The following is a 25804-nucleotide window of genomic DNA, read 5'->3' as shown; positions in this document are numbered from 1 at the left end:
TGTTTACTTTCTAACAGGGGGAAATAGATGACAATCTTTTTCTTACGGGAGTTCCTGGCAAGAGTAGTGAGCAAACGAAATAAAAAAAAAAAATCAGAGAAGGTCAAGGCATTTAGGACCTGGTTGACCTCGCTAAGGACTTCAGCTTTGACTTGCAGTGAAATGGGCAGCCACTTGAAGTTTTGATCTGAGAAGTAACATGTTCAGACTTCCATTTTCAAAGGATCACACAGGCTGCTGTATTGAGAATAGAGTGGGTCGAGAGTAGGGCCAAGGGTAGAAGCCAGTAGCCCTTCCCTATGACTGTTGCAATGCACTTCCTAACCCCTACTTTTAAACCAACTGACTCACACATTCAAAATGTTAATGCTTCTTGAATAGAATTGACTAATTTAATAGCATCAACTTTAATGATAGGAACTTCTTAGAAGCATGAACTGAACCTGAATTTCTTCCTTTGTACAGTATTTAGGTGGGGGAAAGTACCATTCAAGAGGCTAAGACTGTGAACGAGGCTTGCAGTAGTGTGAATGAGTTTTACCTGTGTGTTTGTCAGATGTCTACTTCTACTTTCTAACTGGAGACCTCCTGCCTGTAACCACTTAGGTGTGATCTTTTTTAGTGACATCTCCAAAATCAGTGAAGGAATTGGTGACAAGGTTGGAATGTTCTTTCAAGCAGTAGCCACGTTTTTTGCAGGATTCATAGTAGGGTTCGTTAGAGGATGGAAGCTCACCCTTGTGATAATGGCCATCAGCCCTATTCTGGGACTCTCTGCAGCTGTTTGGGCAAAGGTGTGTGAAACGGGAACATTTTCACATGTGTTAGCCGGCACATACGAGAGTTATTTTCAACATGCAGGGTTCTGGTTCTTACAGTTGTGCAGATCTGTGTTACATGTCAGTTGAAACCACATTTAAAAGCATGTTGTGAATGCTGTAATAAAGAAATTTAATTTTAAGATGATTTAAAATGTCAGCTATTACCTCAATTGTAGATTTTTTTTGCACTGCTATTATTTCTGTGGGTAAATCTTCTGGCATAGTACTTTAAACTACTTAAATGGTTATATCCTTATTTAAGGAAACATGATTTTAAAACATTTTTCTGAACGATTGAATGAATATAAATTAATGAATCCAAATTAAGTTTGGATTTGTTTTATTTACTTTTAATTGTTACCAGTGACAGTTAAGTGGCACTCTGCCAATTTTGCCTTGCAATAAAATATATATAACCTGTTCTACTTCAGACAATGCTGAAGAATTGAGAAATTTGACTGACAATTCTTCCTCTTTTGGAGGTTGATGATTTGCTTAGGAACTTACTTGTACTCATTTTATTTCAATTATTCCTTTACCTGTTTCCTGTAACATCTAGTTTAGCCATCTTATGATTCAGTAGAATGTCCATGAGTAGATCTGGAAGTACTGTTTCCATAGTCATTAAAATTGTGATACAATAAAAGAAAGAAGAGTGACTTTCCAAAGCAATCAGGCTTTATTTTAGTTTATTTTGCAATTAGCAGAGAAAAAACACACACACACACACACAGTAGATGTGGCACTTGACATTATTCCTCCAGACACTATTCAAAGAATTATATTTTCTATTCCTGATCTAGAGCATATATCATCAGAGTGGATCAGATCCAGCCTTTGTAGGGGCGGGGGTGGAAGGAGCCTCTGGATCTTGGACACTGACTGCTTCATGACTTCATGACTTCAGTGTTTGGGAGAGGATAGGGCTTGGGAAGAAAAAAGCAAGTTAAAGAGTTGACCAGACTGCCTTTTTTACTCCCTCCCCCCCCCCCCCAATACAAAATTCATGAATGTTTCTTCTCTGTCCAGATACTCTCGGCATTTAGTGACAAAGAACTAGCTGCATATGCCAAAGCAGGAGCTGTGGCGGAAGAGGCTCTGGGAGCCATTAGGACCGTGATAGCCTTTGGAGGCCAGAACAAAGAGCTGAAGAGGTCAGGAAGGTTCTTTGTCCACTGGTTCAAAGAACCTACTTTTGCTTTCCCACATTTGCTTTTTGTTGCTCATTCTTTTGTGGTGTGTGTTTACCAATTTCCTTTTCTTAATATTAACCCCTCCCCCCCAAATATAGGGACCCCTTCCTGATTCTGAAGTTTAATGTCTTCTTCTTCTTTTTTAAAGATTTTATTTATTTGTTTGTTTATGAGAGACATGGAGAAAGGGAGAGGGAAAAGCAGGCTCCCTGCGGGGAGCCTGATGCGAGACTTGATCCTGAGACTCAATCCCAGGACCCTGGGATCACGACCTGGACCAAAGGCAGACACTCAACCACTGAGCCACCCAGGTGCCCCTTAATATCAGCTTCTAAAGCAGAACTCTTACCCCTTTTATGTTCCATGGCCTCCTTTGACAGTTTGATGAAGCTGATGGACTCCCTCCTTAGAATAATAATTTTAAATGCACAAGACAAAATACAGATGATTACAAAGGAAACTGATTATAATGAAGCACAATTTTCAAAATATTTTTAAATTGTGACATAGTAAATCTCTGATTTTGTTAACATATTAAACAATAAGAGCAAACTGTGGGTTCAATAACTACTGTAACTCTGAAATAGAAATGCACTTACAAGATGTTTGAAGATACTTGTTTCAATTGTAACATGATATAAAAATGGTCTGGATAAGGGATCTCTAATGGCAACAAAGTCATAGTTACTGCTAACTCCATAGTGGTTTGTTGCCTGTGCTGATAATCTGAGGAAATGCTACATTTCAGGTACAGGTACCGGTTAGTGGAAAAAAAATTTTTTTTTCCATATTCAAATTCCTTGACCATGGATAGCTTGACCAAGTAGCCCTGCTCTAAGGGAACCTGATAGACAGAAACTGAAATGTCAGAACAAAGCCCCCAGTAAAAGCTATTCTGCTTTTCTTTAATGTCCCCAACCACTTTTCTTTAAATAACACGCCCTAACAGTGGACGTATGATCCGGCATCGAGTCTTCTCTCTCACCATTTGGAGGGACTCCTGATACCCGCAACTTCTTGCAAGAGAAATTCTCTGGAAACTCGCTCTCATTAGGAGCAAAGTTTCCCCCATTCCGTCCGTGTTCGTTTCCTATCCTTCTAGTCCTCCAGCCCCTGGCAAGACCACCTCATTCCTGGTTCTCTAATCTCTTCTTTTTTCTCTCTCGCTGCTGCTCCCTGCACACAGTAGCCCACACAGAGCACACAAACTCTCACTGGGACCTCAGGATGTGAGTGTAATCACTTCGGTTCCATTAGCGGCAGGAAGTAAGCTGCCTGAGTGAAGGTAATTACAGCGTGTCCTCGGCACCAGAGCCTGGTGTCACCCTGGGGCTGACCTGAATCTCCTGGGGCCACCCGAGACTAATCACAGCGCGGCAAGCGGCCGCCGGCTACCTCCCGGGGACACGAGGAAGGCACACACACACCCAGGAGTTGGCTGCTTTAAGTAATTAAACAAAGAAATGTTTCGGCGGCAACTACATTAAAAAAAAAAAAAAAAGAAAATGAATACATTCACAGTGTCTCATTTGGTTACACTGAAAAAAAAAAGAAAGATATTTGGTTTTGGTTAGAAAGACACTATTTTTATGACATTTTCCCCACAGATATTTTCCTCATTTTAGCTGTAATGTATTTTTTTTTCTGATTTTAGGGAGCCAAAGTTAGATTTTACACACTTTCTGTATCTAGCATGGAAAAGCAGATTTAATGTAGACTGATGTAAAAAACAAAAATTGTAACTTACCAGACCTATTGTAGACATTTATACCTTTGTATCAAGTCCTAGAAACCAGGGATATGAATTTTAATTGCTACTCAAAAACACCATAGAATGTGCACTATTCAGGAGTTTGAATTCTAAAACTGTAATAGTAATAATAGGAATAGGAATTACCAGGTTTTGCCAACTGTGTGCCAGGTACTACTCTCTATAATTATCTCTCAGTATCAGAATTATCTTGCAAGGTTGGCATTATTAACTCCACTTTATAGTTAATGTAACTAAAATCTAGAAAAATTGAGTAAGAACCCTGTAAGTAGTAACCACTTTATTACCTTGTACCCTGGCCTGACAGTCAAAGATCAGCCTAACCAAAAAAAAAAAAAAACAAAACAAAAACCAGAACAAAACAAAAAGCAAAGGCACACGTTTAAGTACAAGAATGTGTAAAATTCCCATGCCTCATCCAATGGGGCAATCGAGGGAGATTGTCCTCTTCTCTAGAGAAGAAAATTTGAGTTGTGTAAAGAAGCTAACTAGTTTGAACATCCCAAAAGGTATTTATATTTTAGGGCCATTCTTGATTGGCTTGGTTTCTCTTCTTCCACCTGAACCTTGGCTGGTGGTGCTGGCCGTGAAGGTGATAGTGAAGGTTTTGCATATCCCAGGAGTGAAGCTCCATTCTGGGACAGCTATAGGAACACTGGTTAGACTGGTAGGGACCAGGGGACATGAGTCTAGACCAATAAAGAGAAGGCTCAGATGGGCTTTAGTCTTGGCTGGTCCTGGACTGGCTCAGTTCCCAGGGAGCTGGGTCTCAGCAGGAGCTTCTTACTTTATTTATTAGCTTTGTTCCTTAAATTTCCAACTATACAGGAGGAAAGTATGGCTATGATTATGGACTGTTTTCTTGATACAATTTTTCCCCCTCATTTTCTGATAGGTATGAGAAATATCTAGAATATGCCAAAAAGATGGGAATTAAAAAAGCTATTTCCGCAAACATCTCCATGGGCATCGCCTTCCTGTTAATATATGCATCGTATGCGCTGGCCTTCTGGTATGGATCCACTTTAGTTATATCAAAAGAATATACTATTGGAAATGCAATGACAGTAAGTAGTCTTTCTAATATTCGTGAAGAAACCAAACATATTGTTTATCTATCTACCTTGTGTTTTCTTTCATACTCTTCCTTTTAAAGAATGAGTCTGATTATAGGCTTTTCTTCTTTTGGTGAATCTTAGCTCTATCCCATGGGCAGAACTGGCCTTCTGGAATACACAAGGCACAATTATGAGTCGGGGGCAGAAAAGTAGCATGTAGTTAGACCACATACAATATATAAAAGCTATATAATACATAAAAGAAAGTAAAAATTGAATGAATTTATCAATGAACAGATATGGATTTGAGGCATCCCCTTTCTGCCACTGAGTTTCATTATATAAGAAAGTAAACATTATTATAGATGGGACATAGTATGAGAGAAATTTACATAATATAAAATATCAGCTATCCAAAATATAAGAAGGATGAATATAGTTTTAGTTTATGATCCTAAAAATAACATATACTAGTATTTATACAAAGGATTAGAATACAGAATTTTAAAAATTACAATTGACTTAGAATTACTTAGAATCTAATAATCCATATCTCTGTTTTCTTTAGTTTAAAATTTTTTAAAATTAAATTTAATTAAATAATCCATATATATTTAATGATAACTTTTGGTGTAGATCCCCCAGATAATGTTATTTTTTTTTTTCTTTCAAAACTGGGATTATATTATACATATCTTTTCATAAAGATTTCTTTTTAAAAGATTTGCTTATTTTTTTTTTTTATTCATGAGAGACCCAGAGAGAGAGAGAGGCAAAGACACAGGCAGAGGGAGGCTGCCTCTGCAGGGAGCCTGATGTGCAGGCTCGATCCCAGGACTCCAGGATCATGCCCTGGGCTGAAGGCCGGCACCAAACCTCTGAGCCACCCAGGCATCCCAAGATTTACTTATTTGGTAGAGAGAGAGCATACAAGCAGAAGGAAGGGCAGAAGGAAAGGGAGAGAATCCTCAAGCCCACTCCCCACTAAGCATGTCACCTGATGGGCTCGATCCCAGGATACAAAGATCATGACCTAAACTGAAATCAAGAGTTGAGTGCTTAACTGACTAAACCACCCAGACACCTGTCCAACCTTTTTTATAGACCAGCAATTTTTTTTTTTTACCATTTTTATGTGTCAGTGATGATCAAACAACATATAACCGTTCCAAGTCCAATTTTTTATTTTTTTGAAGTTTGTTTATTTATTCATTCATTCATAAGAGACACAGAGAGAAAGAGAGGCAGAGACACAGGCAGAGGGAGAAGCAGGCTCCATGCAGGGAGCCTGATGTGGGACTTGATCCCAGGACTCCAGGGTCATCATGCCCTGGGCTGAAGGCAGCACTAAACCGCTAAGCCATCCGGGCTGCTCAAGTCCAATTTTTTAAAACCTACATGTTCCTATTTTTCTAAACAGAGGATACTGACCCATTTGGTACTTTGGTGATGAATGAGTATCATTATGAAAATAAAGCATTTCAAAATGTTTTCCAGAGTGGTATCTTCAGATTCCATTAGGTGTTGAGGGGTGTTTGCCAGATGAGCTTTTATAATTGTGGAGTCAATTTTTTCTTTCTTTCTTTCTTTCTTTCTTTCTTTCTTTCTTTCTTTCTTTCTTTCTTTCTTTCTACCTTTTCTCATTTTGGCCTCCTTTCTGGTGGTCAGCTCAGAAGCTCTCCACCTTCTCCACATCTTCATTTTCTAAATTTTGTAAAGGTGAGAGAATCCGGACTCCTCTCTCTGGTCCAGTCTCCTCTTTTGTACCATGTGGACAGTGACATCTCCCTGGCAGGGCTGGAGAGTGAGAGCCATGATGCAGAGAACCCAGCTACACCCTCTGCATAAAAGTAGAGAGCTCTGATGCATGAACTTTGTAACATCTATTTTGGTAGAGACATTTTGGCTTCCTTATTGGTTCTTATCTGTATTGCAGACTGGATAGATATTTGTGGGATATTTGAATTCTGTGTATGTGACATTTTATTATTACTGTCTTCAGAGAAAAGTTAAGCTGTATGTAGAAGTTTCATCATGCCCAAAGAGAGAGGAGTAATTTCTCTATCTGTTTGATTTCTTCGGTTAAGTTATACTAATAATATACATTCCTGGAGCTATATCCTTGGCTTTTCTATATTAAAGGGAAATGTGTTAATCTCTCTGTGCTATAGTATAGAATAATCATGTGAAGGAATTATTAATCAAGGCACACAGGTATGATTTAGCTATATATAATGTGGGATCTGTTACTTTTTATATTAAAAATCTTATCAAAATATGTATGTAAAGTACTGTTTTTTTTAGGGAAAGTCCATGGGACTGAAATCTACCATGTTTCATCTTGAACATTCTGTGTAGTTCTATGCTTAGTAGACAAAGTCAGCAAGGACTGAATAATAATACAAATGAGAAATGTTTCCCTCTAGTGACATCAGCTTTAGAGTCAAGGAAGTAGGTATAAAAAAACCTTTCTGACTCTGTAAGTGCAGGAAAAGGACAACAGATAGTTGGGCAAGCTAGACAAGGAAATATTTGTGAGGTTGAAGAAGCCCATTGTGCAATGAAAAGCTATATTAACCTTATAGATTTTGCCCTTTTGCAAAAAAAAAATTAAGGGATAAACCTAAACTCCATCCTTAGTGTAGCATGTGTTTCAAGCAGTCCTATTTGAGATAAAAACAGGCACAGAATGGGGCTTATAACTTCTCCTTGTGTTCTTTTGCTCAGGTATTTTTTTCAATCCTGATTGGAGCCTTCAGTGTGGGACAGGCTGCTCCATGTATTGACTCTTTTGCCAATGCAAGAGGAGCCGCCTATGCGATCTTCAACATTATTGACAGTGTGAGTCGTTTATTATTTCCATGTTAAAAAAATTCCTTGAGGCTTGCACACTTAAATCTGGCTTTAGGTTAAAAATTATGTGAAAGTTAATTATGTGAAAATAAGGGACCTCTTAGTAATGAGTGAAACAAAGTGCCTCATTAATATTTCTAAAAGTTCATCTTGAAATAATTTAATAACACTGATCTTGCTTTGGAAACGTACATCTGCACCAATGTGTTTATTATTAGAGTTCAGAGCAAAGATGTTTGCTCTTCCAAGCTTTTCTCCCTTGCTCTTCCATGTTGTAACTAGATGAGGAATATTATAATTTCTGTACACAGGCTGAGTAGATGGAAAAATTATTGGTGGGACCCATATCAACAGTATATTTTGCTGCGGGTTGCCCCCTTTGAAGAAAAAAATCACTGCATGATTCATATGACTTTGAATCATCAATGTGGAATGAGTTTTACTAACTGCAGTGAAATAAAGAATATAGTTTTCACATACTGAAGCACGTCATCATATTTACATAAATAAAATGCAAAGTAGGTGCCTGAAGTTTGGTCAAGTAATCCAAGCAGATCCTCCTGTTTCATTGACCTGAATCAGGAGAAAATTATTCAGCTTCTAAATATATTTACAGTTTACATTTATCCCAAATAAGTTGGCCCTGACAAATTGTTCCATCTTCACAATCCAAATCCATTTCCTCTGTTGTTTAGGGATAAGTTTATTTTCACTAAATGCTTGAATACCTGGTTATCTCAATCCTACTAGTATGTCTGGTTATTGCACTTGTAGGAAGCATGGGTATCTGACCATTTGGAAAATGTATGGGAATATGCCAAAAACTTAAAGTGAGATATCCTGGGAAATGATATTAATATATCCCTAGGTACTTTTCAGAAAACGTCTATTTTCTGTGAAGGAATATTTCCTTACACACACACACACACACACACACATTCACATACAATCTACAACTAGGTTCTGTTTCATGGGAAGGAAGTTGTGCCATTCAAGGTCCTCTTTTTGGAATTTGCTAAATCATATTCCTTAAAAGTGCAGTTGGTTGTCCTATGATGGAATAGTCATTGAATTTTGTTTTATTTAGAATCCTAAAATTGACAGTTTTTCAGAGAGAGGACACAAACCTGACAGCATCAAAGGGAACTTGGAGTTCATTGATGTTCATTTTTCTTATCCAGCTCGAGCTGATGTCAAGGTACTGTCACTGATGTTTTTATAAGAATTCCTAACTCTGATTGTTTAATCATCATAAAGACTCTGAAGTCTTATTTTGATATTTATATGATTTTTTTCCTGTGGCAGGTTTTATTTCCTACTTTCTTCAATTTAAAACTGAATCAAATTAGTCCCCTTTCGACACATGGGTGGCTCAGGGGTTGAGCATCTGCCTTTGGTTCAGGAAGTGATCCTGGGGTCCTGGGATGGAGTCCCACATCAGACTCAATGCAGGGAGTCTCCTTCTCCCTCTGCCTATGGCTCTGTCTCTCTCTGTGTCTCTCATGAATAAATAAATAAAATATTTTTAAAAAAACTAGTCCCCTTCCAGGATTTTGTCGTGAAGAGTGTTCTCTTTCTCTCTTTTCCTTCACAGATCTTGAAGGGTCTCAACCTGAAGGTTCAGAGCGGGCAGACAGTGGCACTGGTTGGGAACAGTGGCTGTGGGAAAAGTACAACCGTGCAGCTGATGCAGAGGCTCTATGACCCTGATGAGGGTATGGTAAGTGGTCAGAACCAAGTTCACAAAGTGGTCAGCTGGCTACCAATTAGCCCTGCAAAATTGTTTTTTTTTTTTTTTTGGTAGAAAATTTGCATGTGAATCTAATTTTGGTAAAAAAAAAAAAAAAGGTTATAGAATTGCAATGCCTCTAGATAATGCACTCAAACACTTGGACTGAGCACCTGGGTGGCTCAGTGGTTGAGCCTTCAGCTCAGAGGGCGATCCCGGGGTACTGGGATAAAGTCCCACATCGGGATCCCCACAGGGAGCCTGCTTCTCTCTCTACCTGTATGTCTCTGTATCTCTCATGAATAAATAAATAAAATCTAAAAACAAAAACAAAAACCCCACTTAGACTGGTTTAAAAAATATACAAGATAATAAAAGCCAAAAAAGATAGATGACACTTTCTTGTGCTCTAACTAAGCAATTCCTAACTCACTAAATCAACTGTAAGACACTCATCCAGACAACTGAGACTGTTATTTTTAAGGAATTATTGGGTTTGGTAAAAAATATTCCACATAGCAATTTTTGAGAACCTGATAATCAAGGCCACAAGAAATCTCAGGGCAGAAATTAAATTCATCAAAGACAGTTGAGTTTTCTTAAGTGTTGGAATATCTGAAGGAGAAAATGGGATAGTTTCTTTAAAAACTTCTGAAGACTTGCAAGACATTATTAGCCTAGGGTATATTCTTTGCCTTTAAAAAATTTTCTTATGGGGCATGTGGGTGGCTCATTCAGTGCAGCACCCGGCTCTTGCTCTCCACTGAGGGCTTGATCTCAAGTTCGTGAGATTGGCCCCACATTGGGCTCAACACTAGGCATGTAGTCTACTTAAAAAATAGATGAATAAAATGTTAAAAATTTTTTCTTATAAATTGAAAATTAAAGAAAAGTTGTAAGCAGGAAACACATATAGTCTTTACTCAGATTTACTGTTTCTATTTTGACCCTTTTACTTTATTGTCTTCTCTCTCTCTCTACATATATAATAAGTACATGTGCACATGCACGCACACACACACACACACACACACACACGAAGGCAGATTTTTTTTCTGAACCTTTGAATCAAAGTTAAGGACATCATGTCCCTTGACTATTACATACTTCAGAATGTATTTTCTAAGAAGAAGGACATCCTCTTGCAAAACAGTTCTCAATTATCAGTAAATTCAATTTTATACGATACTAGCCCATGGTATGTATTCAAATTTCCTCAGTTGTGCCAACTTTAGGACATTGAGCTTACCTGATACTAAAATACATAATAATTCAACAATTTTGAAAATAGAAGATTACAAGTTACAAAGAAAGGCAAAAAATGTTAAAAGGCATTTGAGATAGAACACAGATTGCAGGAGTGAATACAGAGTTCTAGGTACATGAATTATTTATTTAATTAACTTAATAAAATACACATTTTGGAAAAATCTGATATTAGAGGGGAACATAATCCTATCCTCATTGACTAAAGCAAACTCTAGATTGGTCCAACTGTAAAATTTTTCTTTATCTTTTTTTTTTTTTTCATTTTTCTTTATCTTTAAAAAAGAACCTAATAAAATACTAACCATTAACAATATGCATTTGAAAATATAGTATTTTTAAAATTATTATTGGAGTAGGAGTGCCTGGCTGACTCAGCCAGTGGAACATGTGATTCTTGATCTTGGGATCATGAGTTCAAGCCCCACATTGGGTGTAAAGCCCAGTTAAAAAATTTTTTAAAGTTTTTTTTTTTAATAAAAAATAAAAAAATAATTATTGGAGTAATACATATTTTTTAAATATACATGTCAACAGGGAAAAAGTCTTCAGAAATTCTATAACTCAGAGATATTCACTGTTCACATCATGATTTAGCAGTTTGCTTACTAAAATAATAAAAGAAATGTCCAGAGGTACAGTTTATTCATTTAATTTTTCCTTAAACTTCTCTATAATAAAACATAGTAAAGCTGCAATAAATAGAAACATGGTTTGTGATATATATGGAAAAACTATTATATTTAGTATTTGAGATATTAATATGAATCTGTAATAGGATACGAACATGAAAATCTTTTGAGAATAAGTATGCATTGGTAAAAAGTTTCAAGAAATGTCCAGCCTCATTTATAAATATACATAAAACAAAGCAAATATAAGGTACTAGTTTGCACTTATTAATTAGAAAAAACAAGTTAAAATGATAAAACTCACAGCTAGTAAATTGCAAAAGCAGATACATTTACATATTTTTGCTGACACTGTAAATTTTTAAAATCTTTTTAGAATGTTGTTTATTCAGCCTTTATTCAGCAAATAATAAATGTCCAATATCACCAGTTATTGTACAGATAAGCAGTTGTTATCAGAGAAATAAAAAGAACTCATACTCTTCTATCTGGTGACTCTACTTCTACAGATTGTCTTTCAGTGTTCCTTGAAAGAAGTCAAATATCTAGCAGGTGGAAAATGCTAAAGTAAATTATGGCATATTACATCTAGTAAGACATCATAATGCCATCAAAATGATATGTAGATAAATAGACATTCTTATTCAAATTTAAATAGTGGTAAGCAAAAAATAATAGTACGCTAAAAAAACATATAACCTAGTACCAGTTATGGAAAATAATCCACCCATGAAAAAACTGTATGTGTAAGATAATAAATATGCTCTTTATTTTTATTCTTGCACATTACTGTTTGTTTCTAATTCTCATCTCCAACCATTTCTAGCCATGAAAATAAGTTAAATAAGTTAATAACTTAAACATTAAATGTTAGCTAAGACTTTGTGTCACAAATTAAAGCGTCTTGATGCTTTAGATGTCAGATGGTTTAAAATATCTCATGGAAATATTTCTTTCTTTCAGATTAACATTGATGGGCAGGATATTAAGACCTTTAATGTAAGGTATCTCAGGGAAATAATTGGAGTGGTGAGTCAGGAGCCAGTGCTGTTTTCTACCACAATTGCTGAAAATATTCGCTATGGCCGTGGAAATGTCACCATGGATGAGATAAAGAAAGCTGTCAAAGAAGCCAATGCCTATGAGTTTATCATGAAACTACCACAGGTAAAGTCTCTGTTAATGTAGTTGTCTTTGAAATTCAACTTTGACTTCAGGCAAGTGAGTTCTTTCTTCAAAGCTTAACCTAATAATGTTTGAGAGGCAAGGTTGTTCAACTTTGCTTAGGCAAGTCCCTTGCATTATTCAGTTGGAGGTGTAAGGAGTACATACAGCCTGGGACATGAATCCTATAAAATTTTATACAGAGTATATGTTAGTCGATTTTTATTGATTTTATTATAACTTAGGACCCATTATCATAGTCAATATGAAGCTCCATGTTGTCTTCGTGAATTTCTAAACTCCATAGCCTTTACTACTTGAGATACATCAGGAGCTCCTCCATGTTTTCTGTCATAGAAATTTGACACCCTGGTTGGAGAGAGAGGGGCCCAGCTGAGTGGTGGACAGAAACAGAGAATTGCCATCGCTAGGGCCCTGGTTCGCAACCCTAAGATCCTCCTGCTGGATGAAGCCACGTCAGCCCTGGACACTGAAAGTGAAGCAGAGGTACAGGCGGCCCTGGATAAGGTCAGTCAACCCAAAACACCTACAGGACCAGCAAACTGACCAGCTTTACTGGAAATTCTTGCTAATCCTTTGTGACTCCAGATTGAAAAACATACACATGAGAGCAAGTGAAGCTCTCTCCTGGGGCTGTAATGATTTCCCCTTTCTGTCAGGCCACATTGCAAAGAGAGGTAGATGGCCCATTCTGTAACTGGCTTGCTTTGACCCAAGTGCACTGGTGCCAAATCAGGCCTAGGTAATGAGCCACTTAGCTTCGTTTACTTCTTGCACAGAGGCTATTTCTTTGATCAGAAGTGGCTGTGTTAAAATGTACAAAGAAAAATCTGGTTACCCAGAAACTGGTCCAGACAAAAAAGAGCTCAAAATACTTGCCTTATTTTGTAGGTAGGCAATACCACTATCTTTATTCATGAAGGTGAAAGGAAGTAAGGTTCAATTTGTGTGTTTGTCTAAGCACATAAGAAACACATTTTAAGGATGCCAGTTTACGTGTCCAGCTCAGGCATTTCTAAATCTCTCACTGTCATTTTTAAAAGCTGAAGCTTCACAGGAAGCACCTTATGTTGGGACTTTTGTGATCAGTGCTGATATCATCAGTACTGATAACCCAGTATAATAACCAGAGTCAGATGACACCACATAAATGGGTCTCAAAAACATAAATATCACAAACATATTTGGTCTGAGAAGGTTTAGTAATCAAATGTACAAGTTACTTGACAACTTCTATCCAAACTACCTCTTGCAATTTTGGATGTAAACCGTATGAATCTTATTTTCTCAGGAAAATTTATACTTGAATCCTAAGTAAACACTGTGTGTTATAAACTGTAATCAGTGCTGCCCAGTTTATCAGATTAATATTTTGTCTTATCTCATATAATTTAATCTAGTAATGATTAATGAGATGATAGTTATTACTCACAAATTCTTACATTGAATTATATTGCTTTCATGTATGTTAAGTCTCAATATTAAGGAACCAAAGTATATATACAGGAAACTGGCATTTGGTTGGTTAATCAGGCATGACTTAAAGCAGGAAATTATTTTTTAAAGCACATAAATTAAAGCTTAAAAATTACCTTACATGGGCATTCATGTGTTGACATAGACTTTTTAAGGAAAAGTCAGGTAGGATAAGAAAGATATTTATGGGGGGAAAAGTCCCATTCATCACTAGAGCCCAGGTCCCAATACTTTCTAGGATACAAATATTCAATATATTAGCCCTTTCTGTGCTATGAGAACAGAATTAGTGGACAAGTAATTTTTTGTTATATGGATCCTACCAGAAAAATTGTGGACTTGCAAGTTTTAATTCATAGTTAGACAAGTTACTTCATTCAATCTTAGTAATTTGTGTCCCCTAGGATTATGATCTCCCCAGTTGATAAACTTTTAGGTTTTAAAAATAGCTGATGAATCACTTATAATTCTTTTTTAATTCCCAAGAAAAGCCCTTAGCAGCTTGGGGAGGAGTTAAGAGCACAGGCTTTGATGCTAGACAGGCTGAGGTTGGAGTCCTGACTCTGTCCCTTTCTAGCTGCATGATCTTGGGCAAATTAACTAACCTCTCTCTAAGCCTGAGATCTTGTAGAAGTAACTGGAGAAAGAGGAAGAAATAATGTCATAGGGTGATTGAAAAGATTAAATGATACTACATGTAAAGTTATTAGCACATGCCTTGCACATGGGAAATGATAATGTTAGCTGGTGCTGTTATTATGGTGACTGCCATTACCATGATTTTTATTAATTGTGCTACTTGCTGAATTGATTACCTATTCTGTATAACAAACCATCCCAAATTCAGACTTAAAACAATAATTCTGTGGCTTGGCTGGGTGGATCTTCTGCTGTTTTCACCTAAGCATATGCAGGATTGACTTAGCTAAAATAGTCCAAGATGGCCTTCCTCCCAGGCTGGCTATTGACTGGGCATCTCATGTGGCTTCTCATACTTATACTAATACTTGTACAGTAGGCTAGCCTGGCTGCCTTATGTGGCCTTCTTAGGACATTGTACCCAGAAACAGAAGCTAGAAGACATCTATCTAGAGGCTTAGACTCCAGGACTTCCAAAGTGTCAGTTTCATCGCAGTCTGTTGATCACAGCAAGCCACAAGGCAGCCCAGACTGAAGGAGTGAGGAGATAGATGGGTGAGCTGGAAAGGATCTGTGACGATATTTAACCATCCACAGCACACTTTCCCACAATTACTTACCCTTCTCCCATGTACAAAATAAATCCACCTCTTCTCAATACTCTCAAAATTCTCATGCAGCTATGACATCAGGTTCAATGTCCAGTACCTGAAGATCTGTATGGGATCCAGATATGGATAGGTTTTTCATGTTATGCTCATCTTGATCCAGAGATATGTGAACTCAAGAGACAAATTGTCTTCCACACATATACCCAACATGTAATGTTGATGCAAGAATAAGATAATAATAGTCACTCCCATTGAAAAATTAGAACTGGAAGCACATAGCAGTTACTGGTCCATTCTGAAATGCAGTCAGGTGTGTAGCCAATTACTCCAGGGAAAGGGAATGTTCCTTGATTAAGGCCCAGTCCTACTCCATCAGTGGAATGTTCCCTTTGGCTTTAGGCTCCACACTGGGGGTTCTTAGATCCTTCCTCTGAGAAGTACTTCCTGAAAAGGGAATAAATAAGAAATGGCTTGTGAATGTAGCTGAGTAGCTTTCTCAGCGTCTTTCTGCCCATAAAATTTGGGACCTACAGGCCTCTTTACATTTTTAATTTTCTCAATCTCTTTCAGTCCAAGCTGGTAGACCCTCCTAAAAACTATGAGTTTGTTTGAAATACAACCATGGCTCACTCAAGCCCCAAAACCTACATCTATAATTTTTTTCAAAATGAACCTCTTTCTACTTTGGGCTGTATGTGAAGCTGCCATGAGAAAATCTTTAATTAAGAGTCTCCAAAGTCCTTTTAGGTAGCTGCAGGCGTCTACTAGAATCTGCCTTAAATCTCTGAGAGATTTTTTTTAAGGTTTTATTTATTTATTTGAAAGAAAGAGAGAGCATGAGCAGAGGAAGGGGCAGAGGAAGAAGCAGGCTTCCCACTGAGCAGGGAGCCTAATATGGGGCTCAATTCCAGGACCACAAGATCATGACTGATCTGAAGGCAGATGCTTAACTGATTGAGCCACCCAGGCACCCCTCTCTGAGAGATTTTAACAAAAAAATCTTATACTCACACACTGATTTGATCTTTGGCTTCATTTCACTGGACTACTAACAATTCATTCTTCAAAAAAGCAGGTACTGGGTCTTCTTTTTTTTTTTATCAAGGTAAAAGTAAAAACTTCAATTTATTGTGATAGTTACAAGCAGTAAAGTCAAACATCACATGTTAATTGTAAATATCATGATTTTTCCCAGTTTCTTTTTTTTAAATAATAAATTTATTTTTTATTGGTGTTCAATTTACCAACATACAGAATAGCACCCAGTGCTCATCCGGTCAAGTGCCTCCTCAGTGCCCGTCACCCATTCACCCCCACCCCCCGCCCACCTCCCCTTCCACCACCCCTAGTTCGTTTTCCAGAGTTAGGAGTCTTCATGTTCTGTCTCCCTTTCTGATATTTCCCACACATTTCTTCTCCCTTCCCTTATATTCCCTTTCACTATTATTTATATTCCCCAAATGAATGAGGACATACAATGTTTGTCCTTCTCCGACTGACTTACTTCACTCAGCATAATACCCTCCAGGTCCAACCACGTGGAAGCAAATGGTGGGTATTTGTCATTTCTAATGGCTGAGTAATATCCCATTGTATACATAAACCACATCTTCTTTATCCATTCATCTTTCGATGGACACCGAGGCTCCTTCCACAGTTTGGCTATTGTGGACATTGCTGCTAGAAACATCGGGGTGCAGGTGTCCCGGCGTTTCATTGCATCTGTATCTTTGGGGTAAATCCCCAGCAGTGCAATTGCTGGGTCGTAGGGCAGGTCTATTTTTAACTCTTTGAGGAACCTCCACACAGTTTTCCAGAGTGGCTGCACCAGTTCACATTCCCACCAACAGTGTAAGAGGGTTCCCTTTTCTCCGCATCCTCTCCAACATTTGTGGTTTCCTGCCTTGTTAATTTTCCCCATTCTCACTGGTGTGAGGTGGTATCTCATTGTGGTTTTGATTTGTATTTCCCTGATGGCAAGTGATGCAGAGCATTTTCTCATGTGCTTGTTGGCCATGTCCATGTCTTCCTCTGTGAAACTTCTGTTCATGTCTTTTGCCCATTTCATGATTGGATTGTTTGTTTCTTTGGTGTTGAGTTTAATAAGTTCTTTATAGATCTTGGAAACTAGCCCTTTATCTGATACGTCATTTGCAAATATCTTCTCCCATTCTGTAGGTTTTGTTGACTGTATCCTTTGCTGTGCAAAAGCTTCTTATCTTGATGAAGTCCAATAGTTCATTTTTGCTTTTGTTTCTTTTGCCTTCGTGGATGTATCTTTCAAGAAGTTACTGTGGCCGAGTTCAAAAAGGGTGTTGCCTGTGTTCTCCTCTAGGATTTTGATGGAATCTTGTCTCACATTTAGATCTTTCATCCATTTTGAGTTTATCTTTGTGTATGGTGAAAGAGAGTGGTCCAGTTTCATTCTTCTGCATGTGGATGTCCAATTTTCCCAGCACCATTTATTGAAGACACTGTCTTTCTTCCAATGGATAGTCTTTCCTCCTTTATCGAATATTAGTTGACCATAAAGTTCAGGGTCCACTTCTGGGTTCTCTATTCTGTTCCACTGATCCATGTGTCTGTTTTTGTGCCAGGTACTGGGTCTTCTATGTTTGGTCTAAATTCAACTTGCAAACCAAATAGCTCCTTCTGAAGCTCACCATTCTCTTCCTCTACCTTATAACCTACAGCCAGTGGAATCCCATTGGCACGTTCAACATTCTATTTGGAGATCTCTGGAATCTTCTTAGCCAGATGTACAAGTTCACTAGATACAATACCTTACTTTCAAGTGACCATAGGACACTTTCTTTTCCAGTTATTAGAAGGTCACATAAGTCTCTTTCCAAGAGCCAGTAGCAATGTCTTTACTTTTCTTCCAGTTTTCACTAACAAGATTTCTGCATTTAAGGCAAAACTTAGTGAGATGGCTGGTGGTGTCCCTCTGTTGGTTTTGCCTACTCTCCCTTAGGAAGCTCTTTTCAGCTCAGGGTCTGCTGGCCTGGAATGTTCAAGATGGCCTCACTCTTGTGCCTGGCAGTTGGTAATGGGTGTTTCCTGAGGCAGCTCAGTTTTGCCCATGAGGCTTCCCATCTTACATCAGATTAGACAAGTTTCCTTTTACTGTGGATTCAAGAGAGCAAACACACAACTGTAAGGCCTCTTGAAGCCTAGGTTCTGGAAATTGCACAATTCCTTCACATTCTTTAGGTCAAAACAAGTCACAGGGCCTGCTCAGATTTGAGGAGATGGAGAAATACACTACCTCCGGGAGGGAGTGTTTGTGCTTGTGTTTAATGTACCATAGTCATTATAGTTTATAATCTACCCTGTCGACTGCATACTTTGCAAGATAACTGAGCTAATATATTTTGCAGACAATAAATCATATCTTTGAAAGGCAAATCCTTTGTTACTGCACTTACCTCAGTGATACTAGTCAGTCACTTGGGCCAGTCACAAACCAACTATATTTTAACAATGACAAGTTGAATTTTGTAATTTATTATTGTTCCTCTGAGGAGCATAAGGATGTAACACTATTATATCTATTTTTGTCCTTCCTTGATTACCTATCCTGCAAGAAGAATATTTTTTATGGATCTTTTATACATTTATCAGTTCCTCGTGTGTGGCACCAACTTATTGTAGTTAATTTTTTTTAATTTTTATTTATTTATGATAGTCACACAGCAAGAGAGAGAGAGAGAGGCAGAGACACAGGCAGAGAGAGAAGCAGGCTCCATGCATCAGGAGCCCGACGTGGGATTTGATCCCGGGTCTCCAGGATCGCGCTCTGGGCCAAAGGCAGGTGCCAAACCGCTGGTCACCCAGGGATCCCTGTAGTTATTTATTTATGTGCCTTCTATATTCTAGAAAGAATAAATCCTCTAGGAGACAGAATTAATAAATGCTTCATATTTAAATCTTTTTTTAAAGTAAGCTCTATGGGATGCCTGGGTGGCTCAGCAGTTGATTGCCTGCCTTGGGCCCAGGGTGTGATCCTGGAGTTCCAGGATTGAGCCCCACATCAGGCTCCCTGCATGGAGCCTGCTTCTCCCTCTGCCTGTGTCTCTGCCTCTCTCTCTCTCTCTCTCTCTCTCTCTGAATCTCATGAATAAATAAATAAAATCTTTAAAAAGTAAAATAAAATAAGCTCTATGCCTAACATGGGATTCAAACTCACTACACTGAGATCAAGAATCACATGCTCTCCTGAGCCAGCTAAGTGCCTCTATGTTTATATCTTTTTAACAGTTAATCAGGGCTTTGCATATAGTAGATCCTAAATAAATATTTACTAAATAGATTACCATGGTTCAGTTCATTGAAATGATACCTGTATACATTAAAAATTTTTAAGGACCATATGAGTTGATGACTCAATAGATAGTGACTATTTATCAAAACAAACAATAGGTTTTTCCATATAAGGTCTTAAAGAATACAAATACAGATTTGCTATTTTGATTTTTTTTTAAAAAAAAATCAATAAACACAAAGATTCATGCCTATATGACTCTCCTCCTACTCATAGCGTTACCATACTGGAGGGGCAAGAGAAAAATAAAAATTAGCCTCCATGTGATTTTACCAAATGATTCCAAAGGTTTCACTTTACACCCACCCCCGTTTTCCCTCAGAAGTTCCAGAAAGGCTAATGGATTAGTACTCTCTTTGTTTGAACTTGCCTTTCATCCCTGCACACCCAAAGTTAGCAGAAGGTTCAAATTTCTTAACATTTGGTGTCCTTGAATCTAGGATATTTATCTGCCAATGTTTTTTCATCATTGGAGCATCTGAGAGCTCTGAAAAAAAATCTCTTTGTGTCAAATCTCTAATCTGGCCAGAATTTCTTGGTTAAGGATGACAGTTTCTAAATGTTTAAACTCACCAGTACATCCTTTGTTTCTTCTAGCACATCAATCATTTACTCAAAAATCTGACTGTAATTCCTCTGGGCTTTTTTTTTTTATATTGACATAGTATCAACCTATGATTATCATAATATAACACAGTGACTATTAGCAATTTACTCATCACTGTTAGTATCATGAATAAGATTAGAATTATCAAATTATTTCCTATGTGCCTTATCATACTTAGACAAAGCCATGCAACTTCCACATCGGTTAATATTTATGCATGTTTCTTTGGGGCCTGTGTACTAAAAATTGAACAGTCTGAAATGTTATCCAATATAGCAATGCTCTAGACTCTGTCTTCTTCTATGTTTTAACTCTTTTATACTTACTTAAACATAATTGATGATGGTAATATTAATGTAAGGACTGATGGAGAAAGACCACATTACTTTTTTTCAGGTGGTTACACAGTTGACTTCATACCATTTATCATACGATCCATCTTCTCCTACTGATAGATAATGCCAGATTTATCATGTGCTAATTCTTCAGTGTTTTATATCTATTTCTGGACTCTCTATCTTGCTTTATTGATCAAGTCACCTATTCACTGATCGCTTCCCTTGGATTTTACTATTTTAATTGCTATCTTAAGTAGCTTTTTATGGTGTAATATCTGGGGGAAGCACTCTTTGCTCACTAACTTCTTTTTCAGAAATTTCATGGCTGTTCTTTGTTTAAAAAATTGAGATATAATTCATATACCATGAAGTTCACCCTTTTGAAATGTACAATCAATTCACTGATTTTTAGTATATTCACAAGATTTTGCAACAGTCACCACAGTCTAATTGCAGAAGATTTTCATCATCCCCATGAAAATATTTTACCCATTAGCCGTCACTCCCCATTTCTATGCTTACCCCAGCCCTTGGCAACCACACATCTACTTTCTGTCTCTACCAGTTTTGCCTATTTTGGAAATTTCATATAAATGGAATCATACAATGCATGGTTTTCTGTAACTGGTTTCTTTCATTTCAGTGTTTTCAAAGTCCATCCATATTCAAGCATGCATCAGAATATCATTCCTTCTTATGGCCCAATAATATTCCATTGTATGGATCTACTTCATTTTGTTTATCCTTTTATTAACTGATGAATATGTGGATTGTTCCCACTTTTTGGCTATTATTAATCTCAGCTGTCGTTTTTAATTTGCATTTTTAACTACTTAGGTGAATTAAGCAATACTCTAATAACCATCCTAATGACACGTTTTATTGCCTCAGAGGAGGAGTAGTCTTAAGAAGCTATAGTCTAACAGAGCTAATGAGTATCAAAAAGAATAACCTTTCTTAATGATATAACGTGAATAATTCGATGAGCATTTTCCAGGATTTCAATGCCCATTGATAAATCCACCAAGCCAACATGTGAGCTCACAGAACTACTTAATGGGGTGATTTGTAGATTTTAGCATGCATAAAACTCACCTGGGGCACTTGTTAAAAAGCAAAGTTATTGGCCCCACTCTGGAGATAGTTATGCAGATGGTCTTTGGACTATAATTTAAACCATTCTGACCCCAAAGTACATTTTCATCTAAACTCCCTGCATGCAGGCCATCAGAATTACAATTGAAATCAGGCACCTCAAAAGAAACCCTACAGAAGTGCCCTGGAGAAGGCTGCATTTGGCAACAATTCTACTAACATGTGGTTGCTAAAGCTCTAGCCTGCCATGTAACTGACAAGGAGGGCTCCTCAAACGAGTATGAAAACACTTGAGAAGAGTCAGACCTTTTCCTGTTCTTAGGTAAGCCTATAGTACCATGAGCCTTCAAAATTATTCATCCTCATACTAGAGGGGTTGGCCTTCTTTTCTGGTCCAGAACTCAAGTCTCACTGTAGCTTTCCATAGATGAGGATGCCTGTGCGCCCTGTTCACAAAGGGGGAAGCTAAGCTCATCAACTGCAAACACATGCGACCAATTGCTGAACCGTGCATGCTACTGGCAAGTGCATCAACATTGTAACCCTGTTGCATCACACCTGTCCTCCCTTTTAGGCCAGAGAAGGCCGGACCACCATCGTAATAGCCCATCGACTGTCCACTATCCGAAATGCAGATGTCATTGCTGGGTTTGAGGATGGCGTCATTGTGGAGCAAGGAAACCACAGGGAGCTGATGAAGAAGGAGGGGGTGTACTTCAAGCTTGTTAACATGCAGGTATGTGCTCCCAGAATTTTTCTTTCTGCTTCCCAATATAGTATTCTTTATACTCTTAAAACATCAGGCAGCTAATGCCATGCTGAGAAATATAAAACTTCAGGACTATGCCAAAAATGGGCATCTGAGACTTGAATTCAGAAACAGGCAAGAATCCTGAAAGAAATGTGAGAGAGGAAGGTAAAGGAAGATGTCAAAAATGTTTTGAATCTATTCCTCACCACAGAGATCCTTAATTACCTGTGTTCAAACTAGCAGGTTCTTCCCACCCACAGATTAGGGACCATCAGAGAAGTGGCAGGAGTAAGAGGGCAATGCTAGGATCTCCAGCAGTTGGAGAGGTCCTATGTGATTTCCAAATGCTTCCTAGATTATCCTAACAAAACCACTAGCAAGATTCATGGCTCTAGGAAGTGAGTAGTGTGGTCTTCTTTTTTAAAAAAATCGTTCATTCTAGTTCCTAAAACAGGTAATATTGATGATAATCATTGGTTTGTATTACTGTTGTATTATGCTTACTTGTGCAACTTTGCAAAATAACCTAGAAATATTTTTTCTAGAAACATGATTCTTATATCAGAACAAATGCATATACTTCTATAAATATAACTGTAACTAGTATGTACATGGGTATTGTTGGTTTTTATCTTAACATTTCAGATATATATCACCCAGATTGCTAACATGAATTGGTACTCAGCAGTCCATTATATTAATGTGTAATAAATTGCTTAGTTTCTCTAAAGTTGGATACTGGATTTATTTCCAGTATTTCTCTAAGATTTTAGTTATTTATTTTTAAAGATTTTATTTATTCATGAGAGACAGAGAGAGAGAGAGAGGCAGAGACCTAGGTAGAGGAAGAAGCAGGCTCCTGCAGGGAGCCTGATGTGGGACTCCATCCCAGGACCCCAGGATCACAACCTGTGCCAAAGGCTGAGGCTCAACCGCTGAGCCACCCACGTGCCCCTATTTATGTATGTATGTATGTATTTGAGAGAATGAGAAAGTGCATGAGCACTTTGAGGGGCAGAGGGAGGGACAGAGAATCTCACGCAGACTCCCTGCTAAGCAGGGAGCCACAGGCAGGCTGGATCCCAAGACCCAGAGATCATGACCTGAGCTGAAATCAAAAGTCGGGACACTTAACTGACTGAGCCACTCAGTGCCCCTATTCCTCTATTCTAAATACAGATTTCCTTCACTGTCCAAAAGTAGAATGCTCCTATAAAACCTTTCATAAGCCAAAATGGTATAAAGCAAAAAAGCAATTACCATTAACTTACATGGAAAAAAATTGTGAGCATTCCCACAGCCAGAAAATAACCTCTTATGTTTTTCTGATACCTTAGGACACATCTTGCTAACAGGTGCACAAAACAAATGGAGATAAAGCACGGATGCTCATAGTTCACACAGTTCAGAGCTCTGGCAGCCTGGTGCTGAGATGCAGAGTATAGTCTAGGGAAAAGAGCTTGGCCCACTGTGCTGCCAGGCGAGGAGTGTGCTGCCCCTCTGGCAGCTGGCTGCAGAACAAATGTTGAATACTGTCTTCACTTTTCACCTTTTTCACCAGCACAAAAATCCTCCTCAGATTTCTTTTTGTTAGTGAAAACAGGTATTCATGTAGGTCTTTTGTAAAATTGAAGCAGTGTAATGCGAACTTTCAGAAAGCAGGGAATACCTATATTGCCCCTTGGAAATGTGGTTCCAAAAATGTTGAGTCATGCTCACTCTCTCACACGCACTCTCTCTTTAAAAAATAATATTCCTTTAGTTTTAGTTTTCATTTTATGATGAAAATGAATCCTAATCCTAATCCTAATGGTTCCTAATGCTGTATGGTTTTGCCTGTGAAGACATGTTAGATCCACAAGTGAGGCAACTACTTTCTCCCCTGGCTGGCCACTTCTGTGCCCCGGAAGGAATGACCTTTCATACCCACCCAGTTAGGCTGGGAGGCTGCCAGGGGGTGAAGGACAGCTCTGATCCTTCTGTATTGTATTCCACAGCCTTTCTTTCCTAGGAAAAGTCGTACAATTAAAGATTGAACAGTGTCCTGTGATAGAAGATGCTTGTCACCAGCTAAGCAGTGGTTTCAGCAAGTCCTAGTTTTCTGGCATCTTCACTTGTTCCTTGAGCAGGGTGTGCCCTAAGATGACCATATCAGTGGTCACTGATGTTTCACTAATGTTTCCACGAGTTCTGGCATTCTTTAATGCTTAGTCCCCTAAACTTCTCTATCCTGGCACTCTCACATCTCTCACTTCTGGGTTAGACTTTGCTGTCCCACGACCCTGAGATCATGACCAGATCAGAAATCAAGAATCAGATGCTTAACTGAAGCACCAGGTGCCTCCTGCTTTGTTCTTTTAATTTTACTTTGTAGTTTTTTTGGCTACCATTAAAAAAGCTTTAAAGTCATGTGTAATTATATTATTTCCCTTTATGTCTTCAGGATTTGGAGTTGTTCTTAGGATATTCACCCATGTTTTCTTTCAACATTTATTGTTTTACTTTAAAAACAAAGATTTTATTTATTTATGAGAGGCACAGAGAGAGAGAGAGGCAGAGACATAGGCAGAGGGAGAAGCAAGTTCCATGCAGGGAGCCCAATGTGGAACTCGATCCCGGGACTCCAGGATCACACCCTGGGCTGAAGGCAGGCGCCAAACTGCTAAGCCACCCAGGGATCCCCTATTGTTTTACTTTTTATAATTAAATATTTGAGACAGCTGTGGTATATTTGGTGAAAGAAAGGCTATTGATTTTAAATCTATGCTTTTCATCACCTGGTGAAAGTGGCCATCTCAACTTTGGAGCTCAGTGACCTCAGTACCCACCAAATGAGGGCTTTAAATTAAGGCATAGAAAAAAATATCACAGGAGAGAGGGATTGTTCATTTGTCACAGAAGGCTAAAATCAGAGTGGACTCATTGGGAGAATTGTCCATTGAGATGAACCCTTTGATAGCATGGAGATGACAAAAGGAAAAGAAAAGGCATTCACAAGAGGTGGTCCAGTTTGACTTGCCATGAGCTAGAATTTGGGGGAGTCAGGCTTGAGTGTACAGTGGGGACCTGTGCAAGATTTTTGAGCTGGGATGTGATTTGAGTAGAACTGTCCTTGAGGAAGCTGGTAGCAGTGTGGGGATCGATGAAAGTGAGGCTGCAAGGATGAGTTAGAAGACTAAGGTTGGTTTGGGTGGGGAGATGGTATAATACAGTTCCAGTTTGAAGCAAGAAAGGAAGTCCCTCATTCAGAACACATCACTGCAGTGTGGTTCAAGGCACATGGGTGAGGTTTTGTCAGGGACTGAAAGCACAGATGGAAAGCTAGGATCAGATAATATGCAGAGCTCTAGAGAGGCTACTGTAGGTGCTTTAAGGTGCTAGTCAGAGGATTGGTTATGGGGACAGGACCTAAAGAGAAGCAAGCACAAGACAATACGGCAATAACTCAGGTCCTA

At 38.3% G+C, this 25804-nt stretch overlaps 1 protein-coding gene across 3 annotated transcripts in view; it reads left to right on the top strand.

Annotated features, from left to right (window-relative positions):
* Positions 1–25804, top strand: part of ABCB4 (ATP binding cassette subfamily B member 4) — a 72291-nt gene that overhangs the window by 16080 nt on the left and 30407 nt on the right. For 2 of the 3 annotated variants that reach the window (XM_041727712.1, XM_041727713.1), the window contains 9 exons: positions 623–794; positions 1851–1975; positions 4681–4852; positions 7571–7684; positions 8784–8894; positions 9291–9416; positions 12287–12490; positions 12845–13015; positions 22173–22334. In XM_041727712.1, the coding sequence (XP_041583646.1) occupies positions 623–794; positions 1851–1975; positions 4681–4852; positions 7571–7684; positions 8784–8894; positions 9291–9416; positions 12287–12490; positions 12845–13015; positions 22173–22334 (1357 nt within the window). The remainder of the gene's footprint in view (positions 1–622; positions 795–1850; positions 1976–4680; positions 4853–7570; positions 7685–8783; positions 8895–9290; positions 9417–12286; positions 12491–12844; positions 13016–22172; positions 22335–25804) is intronic. The other variant, XM_041727714.1, reaches the window with a different exon arrangement.

The sequence above is a fragment of the Vulpes lagopus genome, chromosome 13 (assembly GCF_018345385.1).
Source record: "Vulpes lagopus strain Blue_001 chromosome 13, ASM1834538v1, whole genome shotgun sequence".
In the NCBI taxonomy this organism is placed as follows: Eukaryota; Metazoa; Chordata; class Mammalia; order Carnivora; family Canidae; genus Vulpes; species Vulpes lagopus.
Note: the sequence above shows the minus strand (reverse complement) of the source record. Positions and strands in the feature narration are given on the sequence as shown.